The following is an 18,550-nucleotide window of genomic DNA, read 5'->3' as shown; positions in this document are numbered from 1 at the left end:
ATACATAGGACAGGGGCCTATGGGTCACTGCGGGGAACGGACGAATGACGACGATGTGCAGATAGAGTCGGGGATGCTAAGTGGGCAGTGCATCACACGGTACACTTCCCCCCTGGTCCAGATCCCATTGCCCAATGCAGTGTAGAGAATGCGGATCTTCCAGCGCCCGCTCAGAGTTCATTGGTCGCCGGGCGAAGTCGGATTTCTGTCCTCCGACCTTTTGTGGTATTGTCCCGTTGCAACGCTCAGGCACAATGCGAATGAACATATTCGGAAGTGGAAGTTTGAGAGATAACAAGCGGGAAACGAAAACTGGTTTCCAGATAGAACCACTTTTTGCGGGCTAATCACCATGGATCTACTAGTCTCCACCGACCTGCGTAACTGTTCATGTGGGGAAGTGGAATAAATTTAGGAAATAGTAACCAAATCGCGAGACCAATACAAATTGCTGATCATTGCCCCAAGGGAATCATACATGGATCGGCCATGATCCAGCCCGCCAAAAGATGTCGTCCCCGAAGACAATGTCGAAAAAAGACCAAAATGTCGAATGCCAAAATGCCAAAAATGCCAAATACCACCTCTATCCAAGCTTCTATAGCACCCCTCCACCTCAATACCTCATTATCAGTACAAGCCACGGTGGTATATACAATAACGAAGATTTGCGACCTTAACGACGCGAGACACAGCACAGAATACCCGACTTGCCCAGGAACCAAAGCGCTCCAAGGAAACGGAAGAGCGACAAGGCCGCCGTAATCCACAGGATGACGGAGAAGTAGTTCGCCGTTCGCACCGTCGAGGTGTTCGTCAGACAGAACCGCTTGACACCGGTCGCCGTGATGAGAAGCACAACGATCAAGTTGCTGAAGATCCACAACAAGACGAGGTTGGTTCGGAAAGCCTTGTACGAGTCATCCATACTCTTTTCGTTCTCCTCTTCCGGCATGACGTACGGCGCCAGCGCACGCTTCACAGTGGATTCGAATTGACTGTCGATATCGGCCTGGGGTTTGTCCACTTCTTCAATGAAGTTGGACTTGTCATCTTCTTTCTCCTTTTTAGTTTGCGCCTCGGGTAATGCCTCGCTCTTGTCGGATCCCTTGGTACCCCAAGAAACGTCGTGCCAGTTACAGAAGGCGTAAACCATGAGAATGTTGATCGAGCAAGTCATGCCCATGAAGTAGGCCCACGAAGAGGTGAACATGTGCCAAGGGTCCATGTACAAGAAACTGGCAAGGAAGTAAACACCATAGGTTGACACCAAGGCAATCAGGACAATACCGGCACCGGAAGAACTGAAGAAGGTCGAAAGGAAGTGACCAACGCCTTGGCTCATATCGAAATCCATAGTACCGCCCATGAAGGCATTCGCAACCAGGTAGAATGAGCTGACCATGGTATACGCCTGGACAAGGGAGAAGTACATGAAGGAGAGGGTGTAGAAGAGGGTAGAACTATTAAGGTTAGCACTGTACGTCCATACGATAAAACTCGGGACTCTTACCCTTTAGGCCGATTACCGAGCGCCAGAATAAACTGGAGCATCAAGAAGAAAACATATCCATATTTCAAGAAGTTGTTGACAATGGGCGAGGCCTCGTTACCAAAGGGCCATCCCTTGTACTTGTTTCCCTCACTGGGAGTACCGACAAGATCCATAATAACGGAGGTAGTCAACCAGAACGAAGCTGTTGTGGATTGTTAATGGCGCTCAAATAGAACATAAGAGGTGCCTTACCGAGAGAGAACCAAGTCATGACGAGACCAACAAAGTTGTAGATCATTTGGATGTGCAGGAAGAACAGACGAATGATGTTATGTCCACTCTGGTACATCCGACTGAAATGCATGAGCGCATAAAGACTGGCAGCGAACGAGCCGTTCAACCAACGACGACGCTGACTGATGAATTCGGCAGTACCCTCCGGCACATCAGTCTCACCCTTGGAAGCCTTGACATAGGTCAAGTGCCACTTGAAACCAGCCTTGGCAACGAGTTCAAAACAGAGGATACGATCCTCAGCAAGGAACATGTTTTTCTTGAAGATATTCATGCCCTCAATACCCTTCTTACCAAGCTGCTTTGAAAGAGTGTGGTCACCATGGAAGTACTGCTCAAGAGGACGACCCATAATAGCACGATAACGGTAAGCCGAGAAGGCACCTGGCAGCACAGAGACGTATCCAAAGGAACTCTCCAGCGGTTTATCCAGAATATTGGAGATCTTGTACTCGAAATTCTGTGCCGCGACCAAAGGATTCAACAAGTTCCTCCAGCCTTTACCCAACATGGCGTGAATCTCACCACATGATCCACCCAGATTTTTGTCATTATAGAACGATTCCCATAGAGCTAGAAGTGACTTTTTGCCAGGCTTAGTACCAGCGTCCAAAAGAATCACTACCTCGGGGTTAAGGATACGACTAAAGCCGTTAAACAGCCAACGGTGAGAGTTAATTTTTTTGCTGTTCTTTTGCTTCAAGCAGAAAATCATTTGAACCGGAGGGAGGTTGGTGGATTCGTTGCCTTGGGGACGGATCAATTGCTGGCTCGAGGTGACGGAGAGCTGAGTGGTATATTCAAACTACAAGAATTAGTGCTGCGCCTGGCTTCACACGATCGGTCGGACTCACAATATGGGCAACTGTTTCACGTCCGTCAACGGATCGCTTCATGATGCCATCCTGGTAGATACCAACTGTGGCCAGTAAATCCAGGGTGTTTTTGTCGCAAGGATCGATACCGTCGAATACCAGTGTCACGACGATCTTCTGCCAGGCCGGGCCACCCTTGTTCCAGAATTCCGACTTCTTCAGCGTGACAATGTCACGGATATTCTGCATGACACCATGCAGGGTGCGCGCCGTTAGAACCTTATCTTCGTTGTAGTAGGTGATGGCTATGAGCAATTCCGTGTGTCGGTTGTACATGGCGGGTCGAAGATTGTATCCATTTCGCAGAGTGAACTCGTCAGGATCACACGTTGCAGCCGTGTCTACCTCAATTAGCTTCGTCGAAGCAAATAGGGGTTCTTACTTACATCGCAGATGCGAGAACTCTTCGGGGAATCCCTCTTCAGACTCCCGGTACTCTTTCTGAATCGCATTTTGAATCGCACTCGGCACGGGGTAGTCCACGCTCAGCACGGAGCCCTGCACAAGTTTGATCTTTCGGGTAGCGTAACGCCGGAGACCCGAGCCAGGGGCCTGCCGTTGTTGCCAGGCTTCCGAGGGGGTCTCGGAGGTGGCAGACATGGGGGATTGAATCCCTGAGCGGCGGTTCAGGCCAGTTGTTGAGCCTCCTTCCTGGTAGGAACTGTCGGGAAAGACCGTCACGCCGGGACCGTCATGGAGGGTGTAGCGTCGCAGAGAGTCGGAGGAGGCATACGGGTCGTCAAAGGGCGCATTGAAGGGACTCGGTTGGTTGCGGTACAGAAGGGATTGCTGGCTCTCTGCTTGTTCATTCTTTTCTTCATAGCCGTAGCCATGCTGAACCCCGTACTGATCGGTTGCACTCGCATCGTGACCGAGGTTATGCGAATACAGGCTGCTCTCGCTTTGCTGTGGAGAGTGCGGCGAATGATTGGGGGACCCCCTTGGGGAAGTCGGAAGGTGTGACATGCTCCCGAATTGTGAATTGGGAGGTCGGATCAAAGGGTCGCACGTTCAAAGTTTAGGGAGGAAAGAAAAACCACGTAGCGCTAGACCATCCAGGGAGTGGAATACCGTCGCCTGATGAAGATCGTCCGGGCGATCGTTCCTGGGCTGCGAAGAAGTATGTAGAAGGGGAAAAAAAGAAGAAGAAACGGTTGAGTGGTTAGGAGATCAAAAAAGATGCACGATCGAGGACGATCCAAACCAATAGGTTCTGGAAGGCTGATGGCATAGCCTGGGATAAAAAAAGATATTTTTGGTTGATCAAATTTGATTCGAGGCGCAGAATGACTTTAGTGGAGAGCCTTCTTTCTAATAGGATCAAGGCCCCCGGTCCCCACTACCCATCCGAAACACCCTCTCTTTTCCCCTTGCCCGCCACCATCTTCATGGGTCGCCATGGGCTCATCCGCACGTTGGATCCAAGAATACACTCTGGTACCGCGGATGGGAATTGAAGGTTGGTTCTTTAAGTGGTGATTCCACGTCTTCACTCGTCCAGGATGGGCTCCACCGACATCCCATCGACGCAACACGCAATCATAGGCCAAGAGGCCAATGCTGGACCCATAGTAATGTAGGCTCCGATCTCCCATCCCTTTTTTTAGGAAATTCGTCCAGGGTCTTGAACTCTTGAGCTCTTCAACGCCTGAACGCTCTTGAACCATTGCTTTCCAACTCCCCTCCAAATGTTAAGCATCACCTTGAGCGGATCGCATGCAATGCCAAGCAAAAGACACGCGCACACACGCCAGTGGCGTATAAAGTGTCGCCTAATGACGGTCAGCGACTGCCAGGGGGGGGGGGGGCCCCACATTTCCAAGGAAATCTCCTTTATTTTGCCAAGTCGTGGGGATTCCCTAGGCAACACTTGTTAGGGAATTCCCGAACTCTTTCGGTGAGAGCCTAACGACTTCAATCCTTCCTAGCTTTGTTTCACGTGTCTGGGACATGGTCAATTTCTCCATGGTCACCTGTCACTATATAAAGTGCGTTTATTGAGCTATGCTCGATTATGTTTCCCAAGGACCGGTGCCCCGCAGTCGGGACCTCGGATGGATTCGATACAGGTATCCTTTTTGCACGTTCTCAGAACCAAGACTTCCAACTTTCGTTAAGCACTTAGGCATACTGCAGCGTCTCTGGTCTTCAATGTCGAACCTCTAACGTCGTATATATGCATGTCTATCCCTAGATGGCTAGGTAGCTACATGATTCGTAGGTCCTAGCTACAACCTGCATGTCGATCATGGCAACTCTCCAGAATTACTAGTGAGAAGGTACGTTATCGCACGAGGTCTACACCGTGGCCGTAAACACTATCTCATAGCCTAGAAAGTTCCTTGATTCTCTACCCTAGCCTGTTGAGGTCGTTAAATTATGATTTCAAGGTTGTGGATGTGCATCAACTCCTTGCATATCGAAGTATCTTCACCTCGGAATCCAAACTTTGCTCACGCATGTGCCCAGCTTCATCTATCCACTCTATTTGTCAGCCATATCTATATCTAAAACCAAAAAAACGCCCTCGACACTAAATGTTTGACCTGTCAAACATGTTAGCCCACAGCCTCAATATCAAATCGCATGCAAATAAGGCTGTCATTGATCCAAGTAACAACTCGGCAAATTCGGTGAATGCCCCTGGTGAATGCCCCCAGAACGAAAGATGCGGCGATTTTCCCAATCTGCGTGCCTAGCAAAACTTGATATTCATCTCCATCATACTCCCAAGTCCGCACACCGGGATAGTCCTCATAGAAATAGGGCTCGCCGTTCAGGTCCTCATTGTACAGCTGCGAAACAAATTGAACCGTGTCACGGTTGATGATGTCAGAAACGATAATAGATATGATCTTTTCGATATCATATCTCTGTTTATACACAGCCTGAGTAATCTTTGAGATATGTGGATGACTTCCCGAAGAATATCTTCCAGGATTATGATTTCTTGTGAAATGTAGCCTTCCCATCTGAACTTACCAGTCGCAAAGGGTGCCTTGATATCAATATGGTGAAATCCTCCACCTTCTGCCAGAAACCCCACCTGGGACAACGGTTCCTTATACTTTATGTCCAGGGTCTTGCCGGTATAGCTGATAGTATAGCCCTGAGACTCGAGGTCCCGAGACGTTAGTTCTGATCGGGAGACTTTGCAGTCTTTGGATCGGCGGTCACTCAACCAATGCTGGAGCAATCATCCTGCCTTCTGGCGCTCGCCATACTTCCAGGTAGGCGCGGTCATTGTGCAAAGGCCCTCGGGATTTGATGATGATCTTGGTATCTCGACCAAAGACCAGGTCGTCGACCCAGGTACTATATAGTCCGATAAGCCGAGCCTCGAAAAACATTGTGCTTTGAATAGGACAAAGGATGAACACCACAAGGGATCCAGGGTACAAAATTGGGAGTCATTGTCAACATCAATGACATTATAAAAATGTCAAAGACTGGTTATCAATGACAAAGACCGAGAACAAAGAGACATCTATAATTGAACACCGGAAACACGAGTGGGACGTCTCAATATAGGTCCAGGATACAAAGCAGGACGTAGGATTCGAAACTCGGGATAATCAGGTCATCGAGTACATTCCCAGGTACTCTTTCACATCTTCACTATGTACAGTCGCATCTTGTCGGGCTTCCACTGATTGGTGCGCATTAGCTAAGCAGTATCCCAATGCTTCGGCCCGATGGCTCCGGAGAAGCCCCGCCGCCATGTGCTTCGCTCTGAGGCTCTGAGACTCACGGAAATGGTTCATGGCAGGAAAATGTCACGGCCGGATCCATCGTCCAGACGGTCGATGGTGGCGTGCAATCGCTGTCGTAACCGCAAAACTAAATGTGCTGGACATCCACCTGAGCCGTGCGCAGCATGCGTAGATGTAGGTGAGCCTTGTGTTTACTCGGAGGCTGAGAAACGTGTATCAATTACAGAAAGGTGATTGGTGTCTGATTATTCTCATACGGGATTTAGGCTAATTTTCTGCAGCTACTACCGACATCTACAGGCGCAAGCCCGAATTTCCCGTGATTTAAACAGACAGTCAGCCCCGAGCATGCCACAAAGTGTCCCAGAAAGCGATCAAACTTTGGAACGGGATGACTGGTGGTATAAAGGAACAGATCTCTTCCTGGAAAAGTCAGGTGAACATCGTATGTACTGATCATTCCGAAATGAGCCACCCCTAACGCATCATCTAGACTTTGTGGGCGCATCTTCGAGCACGCATTTGGCAAAGCGTCTTCTCAACCCAACCTCAACGAATTTGTGGGATACGCATCCACTATACGAGCCCTCGTCCCTCCGGCGACCAATCGAAAGTGCGTTGCCACCGTTGCCCCCGTTTGAATTTGCCAAACGACTCTTCTGGGTGCACTATAGCTACATTGGCACCATCTTTTCACTTTTAAAGCCCTCTGAATTCGACGAAAGGCTTGACTTTGTCTACCACAAACCGCCTGATTTCTCCCACCGGGAATCATGTCTGGTATACTGTCAAACGTTGCTTGTCATTGCCTTCGGTTTACTCTATTCGATCAACCAATGGTCCGGCGACGATGGACCACCGGGTTTCGCCTACTTCAAAAATGCTTTGCGATTTCTACCAGATATCCACGAAGACCCATCAATCTTACACGTCGAAGTCCTATGTTATATTGCTTATTATCTGCAGAATTTAAACAGAAGAGATGCCGCGTTTCTCTATGTGAGTACTCTGCCATCCACATGCAACCAGGACTAAACATACCAGATTGGTCTTGCCTTACGTATGTCTATTTCCCTTGGGCTTCACCAAGAAATGCCTCACGAGGATATCAGCGAGGCCGATCGCAATCGGCGAAGGCGGGCTTGGTGGTCGGTCTACAGCCTGGACAGGTTACTGTCGGTCAAGTCCGGGAACCCGATTACCATTCAAGACGAGGATATCGATATTACGTGGCCGACCTTGGTATGTGATATTTACGTGCCTTTTCTCATGTAATTTCTACTTTTACCTGAATAGTACTAAGCGTTTTGTCAGGACGGTACCTCCGATCCATGGCCATCAATCGTGCTGACACATTACACACAACTCTCTCGTATCCTAGGGCGGATTGGCGAAGGTAAGATCCTTCGCGTCTGTTAACTGCCTTATCCTGACACATGTTACAGAGATATATCGAAAAAAGCCCCGATCCGGCTCCAGTCTTATAATGTCCGTGCAAAGCATCACCAACGATCTCTCAAGCTGGCTCCGACAGGCGCCAGATCGTCTCCATATTGACTTCACTACCTTGGATACCCACGTCGATCGGGAGATAGTATCTATTAATTTGCACTTTTACTCCTGTATCAATATGACGGCACGTCCGCTTGTATTCTACATCATTCAACGCCGGATTGATGCCGGATTGCTTGGAGGCACCGAGGACTGGAAGGAAGGGCTGACGCCAAACACGATTGCGGTGATTGACAACTGCATCAAAGCCGCCAGAGCCACGACGTTGATTATGGATGCAGCTGCGAAACAAAATCTGATCGGTATGAAAACTGACCATCGTGACACCCTTGTCGGACTTTATGATCATGATGACTTACTAGCCTACAGCTACATACGGCTATCTCGATGGTGAATACATCTTCTCTGCCGCCCTTTTGCTCATCATGGTGAATGCTGCATTCCCACTCAATGAAGGCAATGCCCGCACAATGGAGACTGCCCTCAGTCTACTTCGCAGTATGGCAGATCGAGGAAATACATATTTATCCTCTCGCCACTCCTTGCTCCTGGAGTTGCGAGCAGCTCTAGAGCCTAAACCCTCTACAAGTGTCACTAATAATATCGGACTATCTGTGAATGACTCAGATACACCCAGGAACTCCCTCCCGAGCCCGGATCCACAGGAAGCCAATGCTTCCGTCCCGGCAGAGGCCTGGCTGCATCCACATGACCTGCCTTCACTTCAGGACATTTCCTTTCAGTTTGATCTTGGCGATGATTCTGCGCTCTGGGAAGGTGCCATAGACAGAATCAATATTGATATGGATACGAATTGGATCGAGAATACCCTGAGACGATAGGAATGTAAATAAAATCGATTATTTTTTTCTTTCGATAGCCTTATCCTCCTGGACTGATGTAATAAAATGCAAAATTTCATTACAATAATGCCTTATCTGTGACCTCGAGAAGTAGGTTGATGCTTAGGTATGTTATCAAGGGTTCCCCACTTCGCTATCGGCATCGGCCCGATGATCGCACCTGGGCACGTGTCGGCAACGAAATCCCGCTGAAGGCATATAATGACTATTGCAACCGTCCTTAGTCCAAAGTAGTTGTATTACTATCCACATCTGTTACGAGCATAATGACCTCCGGGAAAATCACAATTTCAATTGATCGTGGTGGGACATTTACCGATGTACACGCCATCGTGCCTGGTCGACCAGACATTGTATTGAAACTCCTCTCGGTTGACCCCTCACACTATCAAGATGCCCCAACTGAGGGCATTCGCCAAATCTTGGAGCTTGTTGGAGACCCGCACCCCCGTGGCCAGCCATTGAGACTCGACCGTATCGGCTGCCTTCGAATGGGTACCACCGTGGCTACCAATGCACTCCTGGAACGCAAAGGCGCCCGGTCAGTGTTATTCACGACCAAAGGATTCCGCGATCTCCTCAAGATTGGTGACCAGTCCCGTCCTGCCATCTTTGATTTATCCATGGCGCGGCCCGGAGTCCTGCCAGAGAGCGTTGTTGAAGTCAACGAGCGGGTGATTCCTTGCCACCCAAATGCAAGCACAGATTGCTTTCCCGGCGCTCGAATCGTTGAAGGCATCACTGGCGAGAAGTTCCGAGTGGTGCAGGAATTGGAACTAGACCACGTGCGATCCGAGCTTCAGAGGCTCAGAGAGGAAGGGTATAAATCGATTTCAGTCGCGCTGGCGCATTCCTTTGCCTACCCGGATCACGAACGCCAGATTGGGGAGATTGCCGAGCAGATGGGCTTTTCTGTGACACTATCCTCCAAATTAATGCCTATGATCAAACTGGTACCGCGAGCCATGTCCTCTGCCGCTGACGCGTATCTTACACCCGTCATCAAAACCTACATCGACTCCATTTCTACGAGCTTTGAAGGGGGCTTGGAAAAACAACAAGAATGTCGCTTTGAATTTATGCAGTCGGATGGAGGCTTGGTAGACTTCCGAAAGTTCAGTGGTTTGAAGGCCATTCTTTCAGGTCCCGCGGCTGGAGTGGTGGGATTTGCTGCGACAAGCTGGGACCCTGTCGAAAAGACTCCAGTGATTGGATTCGACATGGGTGGTACCTCGACCGATGTTTCTCGGTTTGATGGGCACTTGGATCATGTTTTTGGATCCAAATTGGCAGGTGTTCTGATCCAGTCTCCCCAACTCGATATCAACACAGTGGCTGCTGGCGGTGGATCTATTCTTTCTTGGCGCAATGGCCTCTTCTATGTTGGACCTGAATCGGCCAGTGCGCACCCCGGTCCAGCTTGTTACCGAAAGGGCGGCCCTTTGACGGTGACGGACGCTAATTTGTTCTTGGGTCGTTTACTTCCTAAGTATTTCCCCAACATCTTCGGGCCCAATGAAGACCAACCTTTAGATACCGAGATCACGGCACAGAAGTTCCACGAATTAACAGAGAAGGTTAATGTTGAGCGTCGTCAAAAGTCGCAGGCAGAATACACCCCAGAGGAAGTTGCTCTTGGGTTCCTGAATGTTGCTGATGAGTCGATGGCTCGTCCTATCCGCAATCTCACCCAAGCTCGCGGCTTTGAAACCGCTTCGCACCACCTCGCTTGCTTTGGAGGAGCCGGTGGCCAACATGCCTGCTCAGTTGCAAAGAACCTGGGAATTTCTCGCGTCATCATTCATAAGTACTCTTCGGTTCTTTCTGCTTATGGCTTGGCCCTTGCGGAAGTTGTCAAAGAATCCCAGGAGCCGGTGTCCTCCGAATATGTTTCCTCGCATTCAAACCTCCTGGATCGCTTTGAGAGTATAGCGGCTGCTTCAGCAGAGGAAATGAAGGCCCAAGGTTTCTCCTCTAGTCAATTACGACATGAGCACTACCTTAACATGAGATACGAAGGTTCCGACACCAGTTTGATGATTTTGCGGCCAGTGGGATCGACGGACTTTTTGAGTCAATTCCGAGATCGCCACCGTCGCGAATTCAACTTCAATTCTGATCGACCAGTTCTCGTCGATGACGTTCGTGTGCGCACCATCGCCTCGGCCCAGGTTCGCACAGAGCGCAGCCCACTGGTGCAACTGAAGGATGCTAGCATGAAGGATGTTGAAATCGCTCCAGCCAACACCGCTGCGGTCTATTTTGACGGCCACTCGATGCGCATCAATACCCCTGTCTACCTGCTGGATGAACTGGAGAAGCACACGCGGATAATTGGGCCTGCCCTTATCATTGATAAGACCCAAACAATTGTTGTGGCTCCTAACAGTGTGGCGAATCTCTTGGAAACTTGCATTGTCATCGACCTGAAGGACAAGCCAAAATCTCAACCCGAGAAAGCTGCATCGGAGATTGATCCCATCCGTCTGACTATCTTTGGACATCGATTCATGTCCATCGCTGAGCAGATGGGTCGGACGTTACAGAAGACTTCGGTATCCACCAACATCAAAGAACGATTGGATTTCTCTTGTGCCTTGTTTTCCCCCGATGGAGGACTCGTTGCCAATGCCCCACACGTTCCAGTGCATCTAGGATCTATGCAGTTTGCCGTGCGCTACCAGCATCAGAAGTGGCTGGGCAATTTGAAAGATGGCGATGTGCTTGTCGCTAATCACCCCAGTTGTGGTGGCACTCACCTCCCAGATATTACCGTAAGAGCCAGTTGACATCTATAAAATCCACACTAACATATCAATAGGTGATTACACCCGTCTTTGATCGCCCCGGTGGCAGCAAGATTATGTTTTATGTCGCCTCACGAGGCCACCACGCAGATATAGGGGGCATCCTCCCAGGTTCCATGCCTCCCAAATCCACCGAGCTTTGGCAGGAAGGTGCAGCCATTGAGGGCGATAAAATCGTCAGCAACGGCATTCTGGACGAGGCACGCCTCATTGAATTGCTGGTGACAAAGCCCTCGCAGTACCCTGGTTGTTCCGGTGCGCGATGCATTAGTGACAATCTCTCTGATCTCAAAGCCCAGATCTCGGCCAACGCCCGGGGCATCACTTTGATCCAGAGTCTCTTTGCGGAATATGGCGTTGAGACCGTGCAGAACTACATGTATGGCATTCAGGCGACGGCGGAGACAGCTGTACGGAATCTGCTCAAGGATTTATACCAGAAGTTCGGCGGCCAGCCACTGGAAGCGGTAGATCACATGGATGACGGCACACCGATTTGCCTCAAGGTCACCATAGATGGATCTGACGGATCTGCCGTCTTCGACTTTTCGGGAACGGGTGCCCAGGTGGACGGAAATTGGAATGCGCCCATCTCCATAACACACTCAGCGATCATCTATTGTCTGAGATGCATGATCAATGCGGACGTTCCTCTGAACCAGGGATGCTTGGCTCCAATTGACATTCAAGTGCCATCGCCTAGCCTTTTGTCGCCAAGTAAGGCTGCGGCTGTTGTAGGCGGAAATGTGCTCACATCGCAGCGCATCACAGATGTTGTTTTCAAAGCATTCAAGGCAGCAGCGGCCTCGCAAGGTTGCTGTAATAACCTGACCTTCGGAACCAATGCTAAACTAGACGCTACCGGGGCAGTGGTGACTCCTGGATTCGGATACTATGAAACCATCGCTGGTGGCGGTGGAGCCGGGCCAACTTGGAACGGGGAATCTGGCGTTCAAGTCCATATGACCAATACGCGGATTACTGATCCTGAAATTCTAGAGAAACGCTATCCAACTATGCTTCGGCAGTTTTCACTGCGTGAGGGGTCTGGTGGCCGGGGCAAGCACCCTGGTGGCGAAGGTGTGATCCGCGATATTGAGTTCCTTGCTCCGATGCAGTGCTCTATTCTGTCCGAGCGACGTGTTTACCGGCCATATGGGTTGGAAGGTGGCGAGGAGGCCCAGTCTGGTGCAAACTATCTAGTAACAGGGGATGAGAAGATCAACATTGGGGGCAAGAACACCGTGTCCGTGAAGACACATGACCGAATGATTGTGATGACGGCTGGTGGAGGTGGATGGGGTGCTGTTTAGGTTGTTATTCTTGACGAAATGAATTCCAACTGAATATTCAACAACCTGAATGTAAGAGCCATGAATGAATGATATTGAACCAATTCACTAGAAGGAAAATGGTCATCCCCAGCTTTGAATAGAGTTCATTTGGCAAAAGCCGGCTATTTAGTATAACCTATTAAAATCTGTTATTTATCATGAATCAATTTTCGTCGGCATTGGCCAAAACCGACGCAGAAACAAAGGGCAATAACGAGACTATGAACAGGGTAAAGATGGATTTAAACGCCATTGGATCTTGGAGATTCACCTCCGCAATACATTTGGATTGTACTGTGTAGGCCTGTGGTCGCCTTGAGATATTTCCAGCACATTCTCTGAATGGAATCCCACGTGAAGTTATACTATATTCAGAGCTTGAAAGACAATCGGTTCGATTCTATATACCGTCGATGGCTTCGCCATGGAGATATGCACCCCAGCCAACACAAATTCTCCATGCGCCAGCCAGTTCGCACTGACAAAAGGATGAGCTACCAAGTCTTTTAATAAAACGCCACAGAGGCGCCCAAGGCTTAAAATGGCGGACTCTCGTGGTGGAGAATGTGGCCGGAAAGCGGAAATCATATCATGTAAGAAGGGGCATCATGTATATGTGAGATGATGCCGAATTGGAATACTGAAAATAGTAAGTGTACATACAAGTCATCGGTCCAAAATCTAAACCAAGTCTTAATCTCATCATTACCAGGACTCCTATAAGAGTTTAGCTTGATTGGTTTCATCCATGAGGTCTCATAGACTACTTGTTAGCAGCTCCACGAAAAGGATCAAGCCTTGCTGCTGGATCTTTTATTTTCTTGTGACAACCGAAAAAAAAGACAAAAAAAAGGTCGGACGGATTCTCAGGCCGATGAATACTTCACTGCTCCGTCATTCTTGACTGCGAGATAGTGGCAATTTCTACATAGCCATGGACCGGAGAAGCCTTCCCATTCTAGGTCGATGGACCTGAAGTCCCCTTCTGACCTGACCTCCTTTACCGGTGTCTTGCGGTGTGGGTTACCGCAGAATCGATCCTGAAGCGGGGTGGACTGTAGCAATTTTTTAACTCACAACGGGCTGCACTTCTCGCTATTTCATTGTTATTGCGAGCGAACCTGTAGCATTGGTCGCAAATCCATGGGCCGGGGAGGTTTTCCCAGTGTAACTCGGGAATATGCCATGGTCTTCCAGCCGTTCCATGCGCCGCGCAATTGAGATTACTGCAGGTGCGATTTTTGGTTGCAATAGATTTGGCGATTTCTGGGATTATAGCTCTAGGCAAGGCCTCGCACATGGCTGCACGTCTCGCTTCGCCACCATGGCGTAAAGCTCTCTTAACACCGGGCTTCTAGATACTAGGCTTCTTAACATTAGACTTCTTAACATTAGGCTTCTTGACATTAGGCTTCTTGACATTAGGCTTCTAGATATTAGGCTTCGGGACACTAGGCTTCTCGATATTAGGCTTCTAAACACTAGGCTTCTTAACATTAGTGTTGGGACTAGGGTCCCAGAGAGGATAAGGATAGGAGTGATGACGGAGAAGTATCGTACTAGGTACGGTATAGTTGGATTGATAGTAATATAATTGGAGAACTTAGGGGAGTTCTCCCGCGATCAGGAATATTGTTGTGGGGCTTAGCTAATCACTCCTGTGGGAGTTCGGGTTAACCTTGATCCGGTTACATGCCCCATATCCGGGTGTTCTCCGATACACCTCCGAGGCTTCTATGCCCTCACTACTAGACTTCTCTGTTCGTGCCGTAACACGGCCCTTTTTATGTTAAATCTCTAGGGGTTCGACCATAAACATCCCGTGATTCGGCGGGGTAACTTCGTCGAATCATTATTCCGCCAGGGTCATATCCTTTACCCTTTACACATTAACTCGACTTCCTCGCTTCCTTCATCCTTCAATTACGCGGGGAGCTGCTTCTACACATCTGGGCAGGATGGCACCTCCAACACCAATCCTAAACCAGTTTATTAACAGCGTGTCCGAGCTGATTCTGAAACACGATGGTTCGAAGCTACAGGATTTCCTTCAAATCGAGCCTCCACTGTCAGACATCTACCAACGCATGATCGAGGAACTGCGCCAACGATACCCACCCGGACCCCAGAGCGATACCGAGCTGCAGCAACGATGTGAGATCTTGGTTCCACGAACCAAGGGGAGCTCTTCCTGGTCTGCATTTCCAACATTTATGAGGCTGTACTTTTCTTTCCTGCGTGATGTCAATGTGGAAAACCTACTCGAAACGTACAATCTCCTAAGGGCCCTGCTCAAGTAAGTCTCGGAATCCCACAAACTTGAGATAATGGACGCTGACGCCTACCTAGTCAATGCGTTCTTGCCCTCGGAGATAGCCAAAATGGAGTCATTGTCCTCCCCACCGTTCTCTACCTCTCGAAAGTTTTGGCGAAATTGGCTATGGGGCTGGACCGCCAACCAGAGCTCATCGCGCATATCTTGCGCATGGAAGGCGGCTCGAACCGGGAGGAAAATATCGAGAAAGTGACATTGGTGGAACAATCGGCAAACGTGGTGCGAGAAGCCTTCATCAAATGTTTGACCGATCGCAGCGGCACCCCGGGGCCCAACGGGAAGCCCGAGGGCAAACGCGTTGGCATCTACTTGATGGCAAACCTATGCCTCAAGCTTCTATTCAAAGTATGTTTCGTCTTGCTTGGCGATGATTTTACTGACTCGTATCAGTGTGGCAAGCTGCGCAATGCGGAGCAAATGTTTGCCAGCATCAGCGCTCAGTCCCCTCCACTGGTCCATTTCCCAGCATCCCAGCGCGTAACGTACCTTTATTACCTGGGCCGTTATCTTTTCTCGAATAACCTCTTTCATCCTGCTCAAATCGCACTACAGGCGGCTTATGATCAATGCCACATCCAAGCCCTCAACCAACGCAACTTGATCCTGACATATCTCATCCCCTGCAATATCATCATGGGCCGATTCCCCTCCAGATCTCTCCTTCAACGACCAGAAGCGAAAGGACTAGCAGAGCAGTTTGCGCCACTCTGTCATCTCATTGTGCGGGGCGATTACCTGGCATTCCGACAACACCTTTCATTCGATTCGCATACAGGGCAATGGTTTGCGCGAAAGGGTATTCTACTCGCACTCCGCAATCGATGTGAAATCATGGTGTGGCGGTCATTTTGTCGCAAGGTATTCATCCATGGTGGCTTTCATGGGGATCCGGCAGCGCAGGCGCAGCGTGGTCCTCCGCCATTCCTATACCTCCAAAAGCTACTTGTGGCTACAGAATGGCTCCAATCACGCTCCAAAATTCCTAATGGAACTACAAAGCCACCTTCTTATGGGTCACAGACCATCTCTGAACCGATGGATCCGGATTATGTAGGACTTGAGAAACAGGGCGTCACTACCAGTGAGGACCCCGAGCTGATGGAGAAGTATGGGGACTACCTGGCACCGGCGGGTTGTTTTGACGAGGGAGGGTACTGGCAGGAAAACATGCCGGGCCAATTGATCGATGGTACTCCTGAGACCGATTACGACGAATACGAACTGGATCCGTATGCCGACGATGAGATAGCAGAAGTGCAGCCGGCTCTGCTCATGGGGGAGATTGAATCCATCCTTGCTTCATTACTTACGCAGGGATTGATGCATGGTTACTTGACACATCGAAATCCTCGGTTTGCCATTCCTGGCGCCAAATTGCGGGGTGCCTTGCCTACTGGATTTCCCAATGTCTGGGAAACTATATCTGCACGCGAGAAGGAAGACAACAGTGTTCCTGGATGGGTCAAGCCGCCTCAGATATCTACATTTGGTGCACCAGCCTTGGGCGGAGCAGGCCGTGTGGTGAATCTATCCGGGGCACGACCTGTTGGCGTGCAGTAGTCAAGCTTCAACTATGTTTAAATTAATGATACCTCTATGACAATACCCAAGGACAACTATGACCACCTATTCCAATCTGCGGTGATTGTAGGCATAATCATCTTCTCCCTCCAGATAGATACACGATGTTATCCCACCTGGGCAGATGAACCCATTACAACCTCGGCCTCACGCTCATTGGTCGCCACATTTCACTCAACAATCGGGTGGCATTGACCATATCAGGGTGAAGCTGTTGAAGCGATGAAACACCGAGCATCTTCATGCAAATCTCGAGTTCCTCAGTCAAGATTGACGTGCACTTATCAACCCCCTCTGCTCCATATGCCGCAAGAGCGTAGCCATATGGTCTCCCAACACCGACGGCAGTGGCCCCAAGACACAACGCCTTGAGAACATCTGCACCATCGCGAAGTCCACCATCCAAGAAAACTTCCAGCTTGTCGAATGCTTCGGGGTAATAGGTGTGAATCTCCAAGAGTGTCATCAGTGCGCTAGGTGCCGAATGGATTTGACGACCACCGTGATTGCTCAGCAAAACGCCCTGCACGCCGTACTGAACAGCAAGTCTTACATCCTCAACACTTTGGACCCCCTTCAGGACTACAGGCCCTTTCCATTCTTGCGAGATCCATGCCAGGTCTTCCCAGTTCAAGGCGGGATGTAGGTATCCGGCCGTTGGACGACCACCAAACGCTGGTCCGAATGCGTTGTCCGCTGCAGCTTCTCTCACCACCTCTCCACCTTGATCCAATTTCTCCTGAGCCTGCAGATAACGATCGGCTGTGCGCTTTCCTTGAGTCGAAGAGTCCACGGTGATCCATAGACTCTGATACCCAGCAGCCTTGACCCTTTGAATCAATTCTCTGGCCTTCATCCGGTCAGACGGAACGTATAACTGGAAGGCCAGTCTTGACGGACTCAAGTTCCCCAACCTTTCCTGCTCATCCAGATGAGCTTTCATGATCGCCTCCAAAGGCTTACTCGTGGCCGTGCTGATCACCACATCCACGCCGTTGCGAGTTGCACCTTCAACTAGCAACGGCTCAGCACCAGGATGAACACTACCTAGAGTGCCCATGGCCGATATGAAGAATGGAAGCTTAGACTTTCGACCCAGGATGTTTCGTGATGTATCTATAGAGTTGACGTTTCTCATGATTCGAGGCCGGAAGTTGATGCGAGACCAGTCGTCCAAGTTTGATTGGTGTGACAGACCTGATGCAGCACTGCTCGACACGTAGACCCATGACTTTTCAGAAAGAGTCTCTTTCGCTGCCGCCTCGAAGTCATCTGTGGTCACGCAGAGGTCGAGACAGGTTGGTGCTTTCTTGATCGCCATGGTTGTGTATCAGGTTTAGGTGTTTTACGAACTAAGCAAACTTGCATGGAGCCGCTATCATATTTCTATTCAATATTGGACTGCGCCAAGGTTGACGTACCATCATTTCGGGCGAGAGCTCATAGACAATCTGAAAACTAATAGCCGTGCCGATTTCGGGCTGTTTTGCATCCGAATCGGCACACTGGGGATCTGATGATTTATCCACCAATGAGATGCTCGCAGGAGCTCTGGCAAACGCCGGCGGCCAAGTTGGAAGGTTGTATACGCCCTCCCACGTAAAGGTTGTGATATTGTAATTCCACGGACCTAGGTGCTCCAGGGTTCCAAGGTGGTCACTTCTCAGGTCCTACATTACGAAGCAGCCAAGGTTGAGACTGGAAATATCCATGTGGAAGATGACAACCTAATTGCCTTGGT

At 49.7% G+C, this 18,550-nt stretch overlaps 6 protein-coding genes across 6 annotated transcripts; 3 read left to right on the top strand and 3 right to left on the bottom strand.

Moving 5' to 3' along the window:
• Positions 1-676: 676 nt before the first annotated feature.
• Positions 677-3,630, bottom strand: chsC (chitin synthase C; the record flags this gene model as incomplete). Its single annotated transcript, XM_057117240.1, has 5 exons — positions 677-1,463; positions 1,514-1,697; positions 1,748-2,594; positions 2,644-3,005; positions 3,051-3,630. 5 exons carry the CDS (start codon positions 3,628-3,630, stop codon positions 677-679), a joined length of 2,760 nt encoding a protein of 919 aa, XP_056970275.1.
• A 1,592-nt stretch (positions 3,631-5,222) lies between these two features.
• N7484_006852 (uncharacterized protein) lies at positions 5,223-6,014 on the bottom strand (the record flags this gene model as incomplete). Its single annotated transcript, XM_057117239.1, has 2 exons — positions 5,223-5,537; positions 5,889-6,014. The coding sequence occupies 2 exons, from the start codon at positions 6,012-6,014 to the stop codon at positions 5,223-5,225; spliced, it is 441 nt and encodes a 146-aa protein (XP_056970274.1).
• Positions 6,015-6,359: 345 nt separating this feature from the next.
• Positions 6,360-8,731, top strand: N7484_006851 (transcription factor domain-containing protein; the record flags this gene model as incomplete). The annotated part of the gene is made up of 7 exons (XM_057117238.1): positions 6,360-6,607; positions 6,659-6,822; positions 6,871-7,376; positions 7,422-7,619; positions 7,692-7,773; positions 7,823-8,191; positions 8,259-8,731. 7 exons carry the CDS (start codon positions 6,360-6,362, stop codon positions 8,729-8,731), a joined length of 2,040 nt encoding a protein of 679 aa, XP_056970273.1.
• A 287-nt stretch (positions 8,732-9,018) lies between these two features.
• N7484_006850 (5-oxoprolinase) lies at positions 9,019-12,872 on the top strand (the record flags this gene model as incomplete). Its single annotated transcript, XM_057117237.1, has 2 exons — positions 9,019-11,526; positions 11,574-12,872. 2 exons carry the CDS (start codon positions 9,019-9,021, stop codon positions 12,870-12,872), a joined length of 3,807 nt encoding a protein of 1,268 aa, XP_056970272.1.
• Positions 12,873-14,851: 1,979 nt separating this feature from the next.
• On the top strand, positions 14,852-16,788 carry N7484_006849 (uncharacterized protein; the record flags this gene model as incomplete). The annotated part of the gene is made up of 3 exons (XM_057117236.1): positions 14,852-15,189; positions 15,243-15,573; positions 15,619-16,788. 3 exons carry the CDS (start codon positions 14,852-14,854, stop codon positions 16,786-16,788), a joined length of 1,839 nt encoding a protein of 612 aa, XP_056970271.1.
• A 154-nt stretch (positions 16,789-16,942) lies between these two features.
• N7484_006848 (uncharacterized protein) lies at positions 16,943-18,130 on the bottom strand (the record flags this gene model as incomplete). The annotated part of the gene is made up of 1 exon (XM_057117235.1): positions 16,943-18,130. The coding sequence occupies one exon, from the start codon at positions 18,128-18,130 to the stop codon at positions 16,943-16,945; it is 1,188 nt and encodes a 395-aa protein (XP_056970270.1).
• Positions 18,131-18,550: the final 420 nt, after the last annotated feature.

Source organism: Penicillium longicatenatum (assembly GCF_028827895.1).
Source record: "Penicillium longicatenatum strain IBT 33135 chromosome Unknown contig_4_segment0_segment0, whole genome shotgun sequence".
In the NCBI taxonomy this organism is placed as follows: Eukaryota; Fungi; Ascomycota; class Eurotiomycetes; order Eurotiales; family Aspergillaceae; genus Penicillium; species Penicillium longicatenatum.
Note: the sequence above shows the minus strand (reverse complement) of the source record. Positions and strands in the feature narration are given on the sequence as shown.